Below are 13,612 nucleotides of genomic sequence, written 5' to 3' on the forward strand. Positions count from 1 at the left end.
TTTTACTTATTTAGCATAAAGCAAAGACAGTCTAATAACATTGGCACTCTGCAGCTCAGCTCGGTACATAAATCTACACTGCAGGCTGTTTCTGTGAAATAATGATGTTCTTTCAAAGTGAGAAATGTTGCTCTTTACAGTCCCTCTATCTTACTTGTTATACAGTGATCATTTCTTTCCCTCTCTTTGTGTCAGATAACAGCTTTTGATGAGCTTCAGGCAGATTTCAAGGTGCCAATCGATCAGGGCAACCCACTCCATGCGGTAGGTCTGCTTTCCCTGTTCATTTTTATTCATACACCCTTCTTTTACAGATTTCTTTTCATGATTATCTTACTGTCTGTGTGTTGCGTTATGAGAAAAAATGGAAAGTCCCGTATAATGCAAAAACATTGCAAGAAGTGGTTCTCAGTCTTTCCCAGTATATTTTGACTGTTTCTTCTCTGTTTCTCTTTCCATTAATTTCAAATCAAGCAGTTGGCAACATTCTAGTTTTGTATGCCGTCCTCTTCTCACTTCCTGGCTGACAAGCAGACTCCTATTATAAGACTGCAGGCCCAAGTGTTAAGTATGAATGACTCATCTTTTACAAAAAAACAACCTTGAATATGGTTATAAATAAAATCGAAGTGACAAGCCACAAACATAGGTAAATGTGGCCCGCCAATGATGATTTTAACAATGCAAGCCATTTTTAAACTGTCAACTCTAAATCCTCAACCCTAGATGTTTAATACAAGCTCATTGCTAGACACATGTCTATGGCAATATTTGCTGACTCACAATTATAAGAGGGATGCTAATCAAACTATATAGCTTGTGACATCATTACCTAAGCTTTCAACTGATTTCAAATGATTCTTCACCTTCCACTAACATGAAGCAATAATTCAGAGTAAAAAGCAACTGAAATATATATAATCAAGGGTTTATTTTTAATCATGAAGGAAAATAAATGCAAGTAAATTTCACTTGACCATATTCCACTAAATGTAATGACTTTGCACTTATGTAACAAATTTGTGGAGTTTTTTTATGTAACAAAATCAGTCAAGTTAGCATTTGAGGCAGAAATTTATTTGAGTGTAACTTTTTGGTTTTTGTTCAAAAATATTTTCTTTCTTTACTGCAGGACTTTTGTAAGTTGTGGGAGATACTATCACAGCTTAATAGATTAAAGTTCCTGCTGAATCATTTAGAAATATGATGTACATTTCAGCTGAATATGTGATTTTTTTTTTTAAAGCATGCAGAGACATCATTAAATTGTGTCATCGGCAGTTCTGATCTGGAAGCCCTTTCAGCAGGGCAGCATCATTTATCAGAGTTTTCCACAAGCAGCTTAACTTCAACCTTCCAAAGATGCAAAACATTGACAACCATTTTCTACACTTTACAAGTAAAGTTCAGATCTGTTGGTTGAGATTCTAAAAATGATTTTTGTGATACTATTTATTTCAAAGAGGCTTTTTCGGTGCTCTGATAGCAGTTTAACGTGCTGGCATTATGGCGCATTAGTACACTCTGCTAACGTTTCCATAAAAATAACAAAGGCAATCTTTTAACTCAGAAAAAGTCTTACAATAATAAATTATTGTTGTCACATTAATGCTTTTACAAAAGACTACAGTAGAGTCTTGTGTAAAAATTATGAATAGAGGCTCATAATAATAGAAAAAAGTTAATACACAAAATATATAAATGTACACAATTTACATTTAAAATAAAAACAATAGAGAACAGAACCACAATAAATAACGTGAAAAATTTGCACTTTCTTTGTTTCAGCTGACCGTGAAAGTCTTTAATGTGCATGGCTCTTATTTGTGCGAATCTCTTTTTTCCTGCCCTCAGTTTTATTATTACTGCAGATCCACCTTAGTTTTTGAGCAGAAGTTAAACGGGTAAAGATCAGACGAGATGACAACAACTTATTATGTTAAAGAAGAGCAGAAAATATTCAATTCAATTTTATTTATATAGCACCAGTATCAATAGTCCCAGTATTTGCCTCAAGGTAGTTTGTATTTTAAGGTAAAGACCCAACAATAACAGAGGTAAAACCCACTTGGTGACAGTGGGAAGAAAAAAACTCCCTTTTGACAGGAAGAAACCTCCGGCATGACCAGACTCAGGGAGGGACAGCCATCACAATGGACTGGCGGTTAGGGGAGGAAGACAGGAAAAGACAAGAATTACTAGTGACTAAATGCAGAGTGGTGTTTAAACACATGATCCCAAGAAGTGTTACCAAAGATATTGTAGTGTAAAAGAAGATGCCAGAGAAGTTCAGCTTAGTCTTTTAATTGCATCAGCTCACTTGGGCACCATGTGGCATTTTAGCAAATTAAATATGGAAAACTACATGCCAGAACTTACTGTTACAGCAATCGCAAAATATCTCCAAACTACTGATAGCTTTAATTTAAAACTGAACTGAATAGATGAGACTTTTACTGTTACTGATAGAAATCTTGCTTTTTGAGTGTGATGTGCTCTCCACATTTCAGACTGGTTCTTCCCTCATGAGAACCGAGGAGACACAAAGATACGAAGCTGCAAGCCAATCCCTGACAATGTTTGAAACTAATTGATTTGACTGTAAACATTAACTGTTTTGGACTTTTGGACTAACACACACAAAAAGAGCTTGAAGTTGGTCCAATCCCAAGATTAAAGATCACAAAGGTCATACACTTCCTGACTTGAGACTGACGTGTGCAGACAAGACATCTATGTTAACCTTTATGGCTTTCATTCTTCTACAAATGTGCCGCGTTTGAATTTTGTTACTGCAATGCTGTAATTAAAGGGGATCATTTTTTACATCCACATATATGCAGAAAATTATAGGCAGGAATAAAATCTCATGTAGGGCAACATATATTCAAAACATAGCCCTTTCGGATTTAGTTATATGGGTAAGAGTTTTAGGAACTCAGCGCCCAGCAGAAGCTTTACGATTGGTTGGTTTGTATAAATTTCTTTTTTTTAATCTAATTCATTCCCTTCTCTTTCTTCTTCCTCCCAAACATAAAATTATTCAGTGTTACCACTCCCAAAAGCAATCAGGAGACGTTGCAGAGAAAGATGTTCTTCGGGGTTGGTTAGCGTGGGAAACCTACTCTCGGTGAAATTGTTTCAGGATCAGTTCCAGGGCTCTAAACCCCTCTCCCCAGAGTATTCTGAGCTTTTACAGTTGGCTCTTAATAATGCACACTGCTATAGCACCAGCAGTGAGCCTGAAGGTGACATTGACTTAAAAGCTCTGGACTGTATAGCTTCTTAGGACTATTGACTTCTATACGTACATGCTTGGGGATGGGTGTCAGAAGCAGGGAGAAAAAGTTGCAGAAAGAGCAAGACTTCCGAAAAAAATTGCAAACTGGGTGAAAGAGTTTGAGATGGAAGCTGGTAGACAGAAAAGGGGAGAAATAGCTGAATGAGGATTTCGTAAGAGGCAAATGAAAAGGACTCTTCAGATTGAAAGGCATTTTCAAAACTCTGAAAACAGTGCATTAGACCAGATTTCCCCGCTCAGTACCACTTTCATATTTTGTCATATTTGCATATCATTATGCAATGCTGAACGTATCAAAGAAACCAGCGAGGGAATGGGTACAAAAGGTTCCATCTAATTTTCTCTTCCATTTTCCTTTCTTCTCTCACTCTCCCACATTTCCTTAACCCATCCCTCCCCCATTCTCCTCCTCCTTACATGAAACGCATCACTGCAGTCAATATTAACATGAAAATGTGGCCTTGAATTGCATGATTTCTTTCCAAAATACACATTCATTAAAGGCATTGTTAAAGTTCTGGCTACTCGTAAAAGTTTTTACGGTGAGTTCAACTTGATGTTTTAGTTTTCTGCTGGGTTCCCAGGGGCCTTGAAAATCTTAGAAATTTTGGAGGAACGGGAAAACCTCAGAACAGATTGTAAGAAAATAAAGCAACTCTCTCAAAATTACATTTAATTGATTAAGTCAGGAACTGCATAAAAGGAGGGGATGAGTGGAAGTGGGTTGCAAAGTGGGTATTCAACTCTTTTCAGGATAAAGTGTGTTAAAGAGCCACTGTATGACATCTGGTGCTTTCTTTTTCTTTCTTTCTGTGTGTGTAGTGTGTGTATTAATTTCTTTCTGGGGACCAAAAATTGGAGGTTTACGATACTTGTGGGGACCAACAGCCGTTATGGGTGACTAAGATCCCAGTCCCCACAAGTTTGAAGGCATTTTTGAGACTCAAAATGTTGTTTGAGTGTCAAAGTATCAGTTAGGTTATGGTTAGGTTAGAGTTAGGGAAAGCATTATATCAATGAGATGTCCCCACAAGGATATAGTGTGAGTGTGCACACTAATAAATTTAACTAGGCCATGTAAGCCTTAACTGAAAGGTTGAAATTACAATAAGACACAATACAAATTTTACTGAATAACTTACACAGTACACATAAATGTTTTGTTTTTTTCATTAAAAGGACTAAGAATACCAAATTTCCTACATATTTTGCACACATCTTGGTTTTTGGTATACAATAAGAAAACATTCTCTCATTTACCTTTCTGGCAGTTTGATGGTTTCATTCTGAACAGCCACACTTTTCCCTCCATCTCTCTAACACACACATGGCCTCTTACTGAAACTGTCCATGTGATCTGTCTCTCCCTAACTTTTGCATAATATCTCTGTTTTCTTTTCCTCCTTCCGCTCTATCTGTCTCCATCTTTCTGAAACCAGCAAGTCTAATTAGCAGTTGCTGTCAGCCTGCTCCCTGAGGGAGGAACCTCACACTGGGCACATTCTTCATGCAGACACATGGTCAGGTGCTATCTCTCGGCATCACTGTCTATCCATCCCTGCTGCACAGTAAACTTTATGTAAAAGTTGCTCTCTTGTTGTTTCCCCTCTAACTGCCACACACACACACACACACACACACACACACACACACACACACACACACACACACACACACACACACACACACACACACACTCAAATATGGAGTAGCAATCTGGGAAACTTGGAGGAATAAATTTATGAAAAATGTCACATCACATGGAGGAATGGCTTTTACCCATAAAACATATGGACTGTTTTTTACTGGAGGGTTTCTAAAGTTTTTTTTTTCCAGAATTTGTATGTGTGTTTTTATCATTTTATGGCTGTTTTTCAATCAGGATAGCTTGTGAAAATGGAAGACCAGAATTAGGATTTTATTGAATTAGCTGACCTGCAGACAGCTGAGACTGAAGAAGTCACTTGTATGAGCGATGAAAAGTTTCTCCACTGAAAACGTTATGTCCAGATGAACAGAATTAACATTTTTGGAATACTAGTTCAGATCAAAGAAATAATTGGCTCAACAGATCTTTGGTCAAGGAAAACAGGAACAACCCTGGAGTCAGTGACAAATAGTAAGATGTCCTGGCTTTGTGGAGGGCTTTTTTTTTTTTTTTTAGAGAGTAACAAACTATTTTAAATAGAGATCAAAGCATTTTCAAGTAAGGATCAAGTTAATGTGGGCCTACAGCGGTGTCAATTAATATGGGTATTTTCAGATGTTGCTTTATTGTACAGTCCCAACAACAAACCTGAATGCGCAAGTTGCAAGTTTTTTGGCATGATAAAAAACCTCTTGCAGGCAATGCTTCGATGGGTATTCAGAGTCAAAGCAACATCCACATGAATGCCAGAGCAGAACACTACATTGTAAAGATTTAATGTTCACTGGAGTACATATTATCACACAAGAACATACTCTGTTCTACACAATCCTAAAAAACAGCTTGCTTTGCAATTACTGTTAGGAGTTCACACATTTCAGTGGTGCGCACACTGATGCACACAAACACAGATGTCCTGTGAGGAAAACACATTTTACTATTCATTACATTGTTGCCTTAAGTGGAATTTCCTCCCTGTGGCCTCTGATGCCTATATGACTGACTATAGTGAGGCTCCTTGTGCCACCATATTCCCATCCACTATTATTACCTGTAGCCAGTGGCACTGATAAAATTGTCTGAGTTGACATCAGAGTGATAAGTGAGAAGAAAGATGACAAAAAGAGAAACTGGGATTTTGTGGCTTTTGAGTGTTTCCAATATTCATTTTTTGCTCAGCGTCAGCATCACACCAAGCATGCAGGCAAAACTGATGACAGCTTCTATAGCCTCTTCAGACTTCTTTAAATGCTACCGCAAGCCATCCAACACTTTCTCTCCATTGCCTGTCACCTTTAGACACCTAGTGACAGGCAGAATTTAAACATTATGAACAAACTTCATCAGTTTATTAAGTGTACGCTAGGCAGGTCCTTTTAACATCCTTCAGGCTACAAGAAAACCATTTTAGGGTGTGGTAAAGTCATGGTTAGAAACTAGAAGATGTTCCCTTTAAGTATGAAAAATAGGTGAATAATACATATAAATGGGTAGCTGTGATGTAACTAGGACCCTTATGCTAAACAGGTCACTGGTGACCAGTGTTGGGTAAGTTACTTTAAAATAGTAACTTAGTTACATTACTACTTACGTCTCTCAAAAGTAACTCAGTTACTTCAAGTTACTCGTTACTTTCAAAGTAACTAGTTACTAGGGAAAGTAACTTTGGTTTTACTCAGAATTCTCTTGTTAATGTGTTGCTTCCGTAACTGGATATCCAGCCAGATTGCCAGTCTTCTAGCTTGCTTACATGCCACAAGTGCACTGTGCCACCTACCAATAGAAAGGAAAAGATAATGTGCATATTTCCACAAGAGAAATCCCACGCCTGGACCGCCATTGACTGCTGCCATGATTCTAGCCTACGTCACAGTGTCACGTGCGCCTTTTACATCCAACACAAAAACTGCAGTCGTGGTGCTTTCGATTGTACTCAGAACTCGGAAATTCTGCCTTCTGAATAGGAAGATGTAGGTAACAACAGATGAGCTGCATACAGGGCTGGACTGGGACAACAAAATCGTCCCGGACATTTTGACTAGAGACTGGCCCACCATTATAGGAAAAATCATAAAGCCTTTGAATAAAAACAAACACTGTTGTGACAGTGATGCACACTGTTCTGATGGTATATATGCATTAATCTATCAATCGTTTGTTGTAAGATTCAGATAATTCTTTTTTAAAAGCTAGACATTTTAAATGAGAATAAGAAAGAAAAGTATTTCTTTGTGCCCACCTCTCCCTGTTAATGCCCTACCTGGCCCCCCTGGCAAAACTTTGCTAGATCCGCACCTGCACAGTTACCAGCTGTCAGCTACCTAAAAAAGGATCCTGGGGTTATTTGTCTCTCAGAAACAGTTCATAACTTCCCTTCAACTCATTCATGTCAGCTAAAAGGTAAACCTGTTTCTCCATCACCTGTTCAGCTCTGATGATTCAGTAAGGACATCTCCTGGTTTCATCGTCATGTTTCCCTCTCATCAGATGTACAGTGGGGCAAAAAAGTATTTAGTCAGCCACCGATTGTGCAAGTTCCCCCACTTAAAATGATGACAGAGGTCAGTAATTTGCACCAGAGGTACACTTCAACTGTGAGAGACAGAATGTGAAAAAAAAATCCATGAATCCACATGGTAGGATTTGTAAAGAATTTATTCGTAAATCAGGGTGGAAAATAAGTATTTGGTCAATAACAAAAATACAACTCAATACTTTGTAACATAACCTTTGTTGGCAATAACAGAGGTCAAACGTTTACTATAGGTCTTTACCAGGTTTGCACACACAGTAGCTGGTATTTTGGCCCATTCCTCCATGCAGATCTTCTCGAGAGCAGTGATGTTTTGGGGCTGTCGCCGAGCAACACGGACTTTCAACTCCCGCCACAGATTTTCTATGGGGTTGAGGTCTGGAGACTGGCTAGGCCACTCCAGGACTTTCAAATGCTTCTTACGGAGCCACTCCTTTGTTGCCCGGGCGGTGTGTTTTGGATCATTGTCATGTTGGAAGACCCAGCCTCGTTTCATCTTCAAAGTTCTCACTGATGGAAGGAGGTTTTGGCTCAAAATCTCACGATACATGGCCCCATTCATTCTGTCCTTAACACGGATCAGTCGTCCTGTCCCCTTGGCAGAAAAACAGCCCCATAGCATGATGTTTCCACCCCAATGCTTCACAGTAGGTATGGTGTTCTTGGGATGCAACTCAGTATTCTTCTTCCTCCAAACACGACGAGTTGAGTTTATACCAAAAAGTTCTACTTTGGTTTCATCTGACCACATGACATTCTCCCAATCCTCTGCTGTATCATCCATGTGCTCTCTGGCAAACTTCAGACGGGCCTGGACATGCACTGGCTTCAGCAGCGGAACACGTCTGGCACTGCGGGATTTGATTCCCTGCCGTTGTAGTGTGTTACTGATGGTGACCTTTGTTACTTTGGTCCCAGCTCTCTGCAGGTCATTCACCAGGTCCCCCCGTGTGGTTCTGGGATCTTTGCTCACCGTTCTCATGATCATTTTGACCCCACGGGATGAGATCTTGCGTGGAGCCCCAGATCGAGGGAGATTATCAGTGGTCTTGTATGTCTTCCATTTTCTGATAATTGCTCCCACAGTTGATTTTTTTCACACCAAGCTGCTTGCCTATTGTAGATTCACTCTTCCCAGTCTGGTGCAGGTCTACAATACTTTTCCTGGTGTCCTTCGAAAGCTCTTTGGTCTTGGCCATGGCGGCGTTTGGAGTCTGACTGTTTGAGGCTGTGGACAGGTGTCTTTTATACAGATGATGAGTTCAAACAGGTGCCATTCATACAGGTAACGAGTGGGGGACAGAAAAGCTTCTTACAGAAGACGTTACAGGTCTGTGAGAGCCAGAGATTTTCCTTGTTTGAGGTGACCAAATACTTATTTTCCACCCTAATTTACGAATAAATTCTTTACAAATCCTACCATGTGAATTCATGGATTTTTTTTTCACATTCTGTCTCTCACAGTTGAAGTGTACCTCTGGTGCAAATTACTGACCTCTGTCATCATTTTAAGTGGGGGAACTTCCATAATCGGTGGCTGACTAAATACTTTTTTGCCCCACTGTACAAACCCATATCATGACCAGCAGCTTTTTTGCAGCTGTGGCTCCAGCAAACATCAGCTGATACTAGAAATTAATATTAAATAAATTCTAACAACAGCTGATCAAGCTTAAACATGCTGCTGTTGTTTAGCGCGACATCCGCTGGTTTCCTCTTTCGGCGCAAAGTGGGCGATAAATAAACAACAGAGAAAAGCCGATCAGCTGATCATTGATCAGTTTTCATGATTGAAGTAGAAACGGGAGAGGGAGGGGGAGAATGAAAGAAGAAGAGGCAGCTGTGCAGCAAAGACACAGAATAACTCCAGCTTTGTGCCTTTTTCATTGTAGCTGAATTACGGGACAAACTGTTCCTTTTCACCTCAATAAGAAACGCGTAATATTTTCTCTGAATACCAGACGGGACGGTTGGCAACTCTAATAACTTATGAACAAAATAAAGTTCAACATCATTAACTTCATAGCACCCACCCAGCTGTATAGAAACTCCGTCATGCTAGCTAGTACGCAGTACAGAAAAAGTCAGAATAACGAAAATAAACTCCACCTAAACTTGGTTTATATCTGACCCAGATAGACTGCAGGTCATAACTTCTTACCCGAAGTTCAGTTCACACTTGGACCGGCGGCCGCCTCGGGTCTCTTTTCCTTCTGCGTCCCCTTTCCTTCATCCACCTGCTGGCCTCCACCACTTGCTAATGTTACTGAATCTGTGGAACCTCCGCGATAGCCACCACATGAAGTAACGAGTAACGAGCCTATCTAAATCCCAGTAACGACTAACGCGTTCCTGATTTTGGCATAATAACTAGTTACCGTACTCGTTACCACAATAATAACGTAGTTACTGTAACGCGTTACTTAATAACGCGTTAGTCCCAACACTGCCGGTGACCTTAAACTGCTCTGCCTCTTAAAATGAAGGTAACTTTAATTTCCCCACTCCATCTATCCCTCTCCAACCCACTCTCCCCTTCTTTTTCATTTCCTGTTTATACTTCCATGCTGCTCGCTTGCTTGTCAACCAAAGTAACATTTCAAAGAGGCATCAGCCTAATTGCTTGCAAATGAGTAGACAGTTGTGGGGGGGGTGGGGGGTGCACACATACACCCACAAACACACATTACTGAACATATAATAGCAGAATATATTTGTCTTTCACACCCGGCAGGAGATGAAGGCAAGGGGAGACGGTGCAGAAGTGAATTGGACTGGTCCCTGATGAGATGCTCAGTTCCGGACATTAGCAGTGGAGATAATTGGCTATCAGACAGAGTCCGTCATGGCTGCTGTGGCTTGTTTATGTCAGGAAGATAGGACTATGTGCAACTGTCTCTAAGTCTAGTGATTGAGGTCACATCAGAGGACAGAGGGAGAGTTCAAATTGTCTGTTAATATAAATTCTTACCAAGAACTTTTCAGCATATCCTCAGAGTTAAAGTTCCCTCAGCTAAAACATCTTTATCTTATATTTTAAATTTCTAAATTAATTTTCTATAATCTCTATATCTCTATATAAAATGTAATTTATATTTAAAGTTTCCTTTAAATCCTTTAAAAAGTAGATTCCTCCATGCTTTTGCCTGTATCTGGAAGATAACACACTACTACCATAGACGGTGGTGATACTGTATCTAGAAGCGATTTCCTAACCACCATTAACCTGTTAACGTCCACCAGTGGACTTTGCAATCAACTGGGATTTTGTCTCATCCAGGCAACTTACGGCATTTTCAGTATTATGGAAAGGTAAGTTGTAGTGCAGATGTATTTGAGAGCAGGTTACGTTCAAGATTAGAGATCAGCAGGTATCAAATTATCACCAACCAGTCCTCCGGAATATAGTGTCATCATTCCTGGAAGATCCCTCAGACCCTCGTTGTCCAGGAGGGTCTAAAGTCCTGGCGTTTATTTGATAAGCATCAGTGAGTAATCTAGATTCTTAGACACAACTTTATTCATTTCTTAGCATCTCAGCATTTCTCAGAAGTATAGATGGAAAGTTTCATTACAAGTTTCATCAATCTGCAGTAAACTAACACTACAAATTGTGGATGAATTTCAGAATAATATTCCTGAATGTAAAAATATGAACACTCTGAATATCTTGGCATTGACATGGAGTCATGTAAGGTTAAAACAAACTCAGCCCTAACCCTCACCTCGTTACTGTTGATCTCATGGATGTTAAGAGCCTGAAAGGGACATGGCTGAAAATCACTATTGGATGACCGTAATCTTCATGTTAGGGATGCACTGATACCGATACCGGTATCTGGTATCAATACCACATTTTCTAAAGTACTCGTACTCGTTAAAAGTCCCCCGATACCGAGGACCGATACCATGGTCTGAGACCTGTCTATGTTTGAGCGGCATGTAAGGGGTTAATCACAGGCACCGAGTGCCCGCCCCCAGGCCCTGAGTGCCCGCCCCGGCTGCAGCTCAGAGCGGGGAGAAAGCGAGGCGAGACATATCAGCTGTGTGGAATTATTTCAAAGTGAACGAAGACGCGAAAACAAAGGCGGACTGCAAATTGTGCTCAGCGAAATTGTCCAGAGGAGGCTCTAAAGGTAGCGCATTTAACACAAGCAATTTAATCAAGCACCTAAAATCCCAACACAACAACGAGTACAAAGAGTTTACCCACGCTTATTTACCCACGCTTTTCAGCACAGAGGAGCATAGCTGATGCTATAGCAGTGGGACGGAAAATAGTTGGGCATTTTAAACATTCCACCTTAGCCTACTCCCGCCTTGAGGACATTCAGGGACAGCTCAACCAGCCAATAAAGAGACTGCAGCAGGATGTACAGATGCGCTGGAACAGCACGTATTACATACTCCAGTCCCTCATTGAGCAAAAGCGAGTGCACGAACTCCCTGGCTGTATCCCAATTCAGGGTCTGCAGCCTTAAAGTACGCAGCCTCAACGATCCTCAAGGGCCGCGTACTTAAAGACCGCTAAGGCCGGAAGTGCGAGGCTTGTGAAATGGGACGGTCTAGCCTCCGTTGCGCTGCCCAGGTTGCCTAGCAACCATGATATTAACAGCTGGAAACGTTTCATACAGCTTTATTTGACAGAAATGAAGGAGAAAATCATTTGTTCATTTGTTTGTTTGTTTCTACATGAGCTTTGATCATTCTCTGTAAGATTAAGGTCAGCTATTGAACGGCGTATATTTTAAAGTAAAGGCTTTAAAACCAAGTTTGTACAAACGTCATTAATGTCACATAACTTTGCCGACATGTGGCCAACAGTAATGTTTTAATGTTCTTCGTTATTAAACATTTGCACATAAATAAGTGACATAATATTCAGTACTTACTTAAAGTTTACTCTTCGGGCGACCCTGTCCACCGTTTTTTTCAGCAAAATTATCCACACCCACCGCCGTGCTATGCATTCTGGGATATGTTGGGTCACGAAGTCTACACCGCCACGTTCTTAAAATTCAGGGAAATGAAGGACGCATTTGAGGGCCGCATTTCGAGCAGCCTTCGAATTGGGACAGCCTTCGTCGCGTCGCGGTGACGTAATCGGCCTTGAAATGTGGCCTTTAAGGCTGCAGACCCTGAATTGGGATACAGCCCCTGACTATCTCACCGCTCACCAATGGGCTCTTATGGAGACGACTGTTGCCATCCTCGCCCCCTTTGAGGAACTAACTAAAAAAGTGAGCAGCTACGACGCACTAGCCTCTGATGTCATCCCAGCTGTGACTGTGCTAGTGAGACTTCTAAACAGAGAAACAGACAAACAAATTTAAAATTAAATTTTGTTTTTTTTATAATTATTTATTCTGTAATATGTTGCATAGAAAATGCTTTTCATTTTAAATAAATGTTCTTAATTCCAAACTGGTCCCTTGTTTGTTTATTTGTTGTTAAATTATAGGACTAAAGCTGTTACCTGCAAATTTAAATCATGTTTTTATTAAGTAATCAGTATCGGCGAGTACTGAAATGCAAGTACTCGTACCCGTTTCCAAAAAAGTGGTATCGGTGCATCCCTACTTCATGTCCTCACCCAGCACTGCATTATTGATAGGAATGATTCTGTCATGGAAATCACTGCATGGACTCAGGATCACTTCCAAAGTCATTTACCATGCCATCGACAAGTATGTGTTAAAGTTCCATCAAGCAAAGAAAAACCTATTGGTGAACATGATCCAGAAACATCACCATCTTCTCTGTGCCAAAGCTCATTTAAACGGGTTTGAGGCAAAGTGCAAACATTTCTGTGGTTCACAAGAATCAAAATGTAAAATTCGTTTTCAAATACAAGGATTTTCCTCCAAACTATGAGGGAGAGCAATCAGTTTGTTAGCAGTGTTCAGTTCAAAAGCCTCCATCACTGATGTTATGGGGATGCATTAGTGCCAATAGAACTGCCAGCTTGCACATCTGGAGGGCACATCAATGCTGAAAGGCATATACAGTTTTTAGAGCAATATGCTCCCATGCAGATCTTTTTGGGGAAAGGCTTGCGTATTTCAGCAAGATAATGACAAAGACCTAGACACGTTAAATGGACTGATTCTTATAAAGCACTTCAGCACTT

General features: G+C 40.2%; 1 protein-coding gene across 3 annotated transcripts in view; it reads left to right on the forward strand.

Moving 5' to 3' along the window:
* The window catches only part of cnih3 (cornichon family AMPA receptor auxiliary protein 3), a 149,716-nt gene that overhangs the window by 43,362 nt on the left and 92,742 nt on the right, over positions 1–13,612 (forward strand). For all 3 annotated transcript variants that reach the window (XM_085246883.1, XM_085246881.1, XM_085246882.1), the window contains exon 2: positions 196–264. In XM_085246883.1, coding sequence (XP_085103009.1) covers positions 196–264 — 69 coding nt within the window. The remainder of the gene's footprint in view (positions 1–195; positions 265–13,612) is intronic.

The sequence above is a fragment of the Mchenga conophoros genome, linkage group LG15, assembly GCF_057382185.1.
Source record: "Mchenga conophoros isolate Kocher_MC1m ecotype Shallow Benthic linkage group LG15, M_conophoros_male_GT1.1, whole genome shotgun sequence".
Classification (NCBI taxonomy): domain Eukaryota; kingdom Metazoa; phylum Chordata; class Actinopteri; order Cichliformes; family Cichlidae; genus Mchenga; species Mchenga conophoros.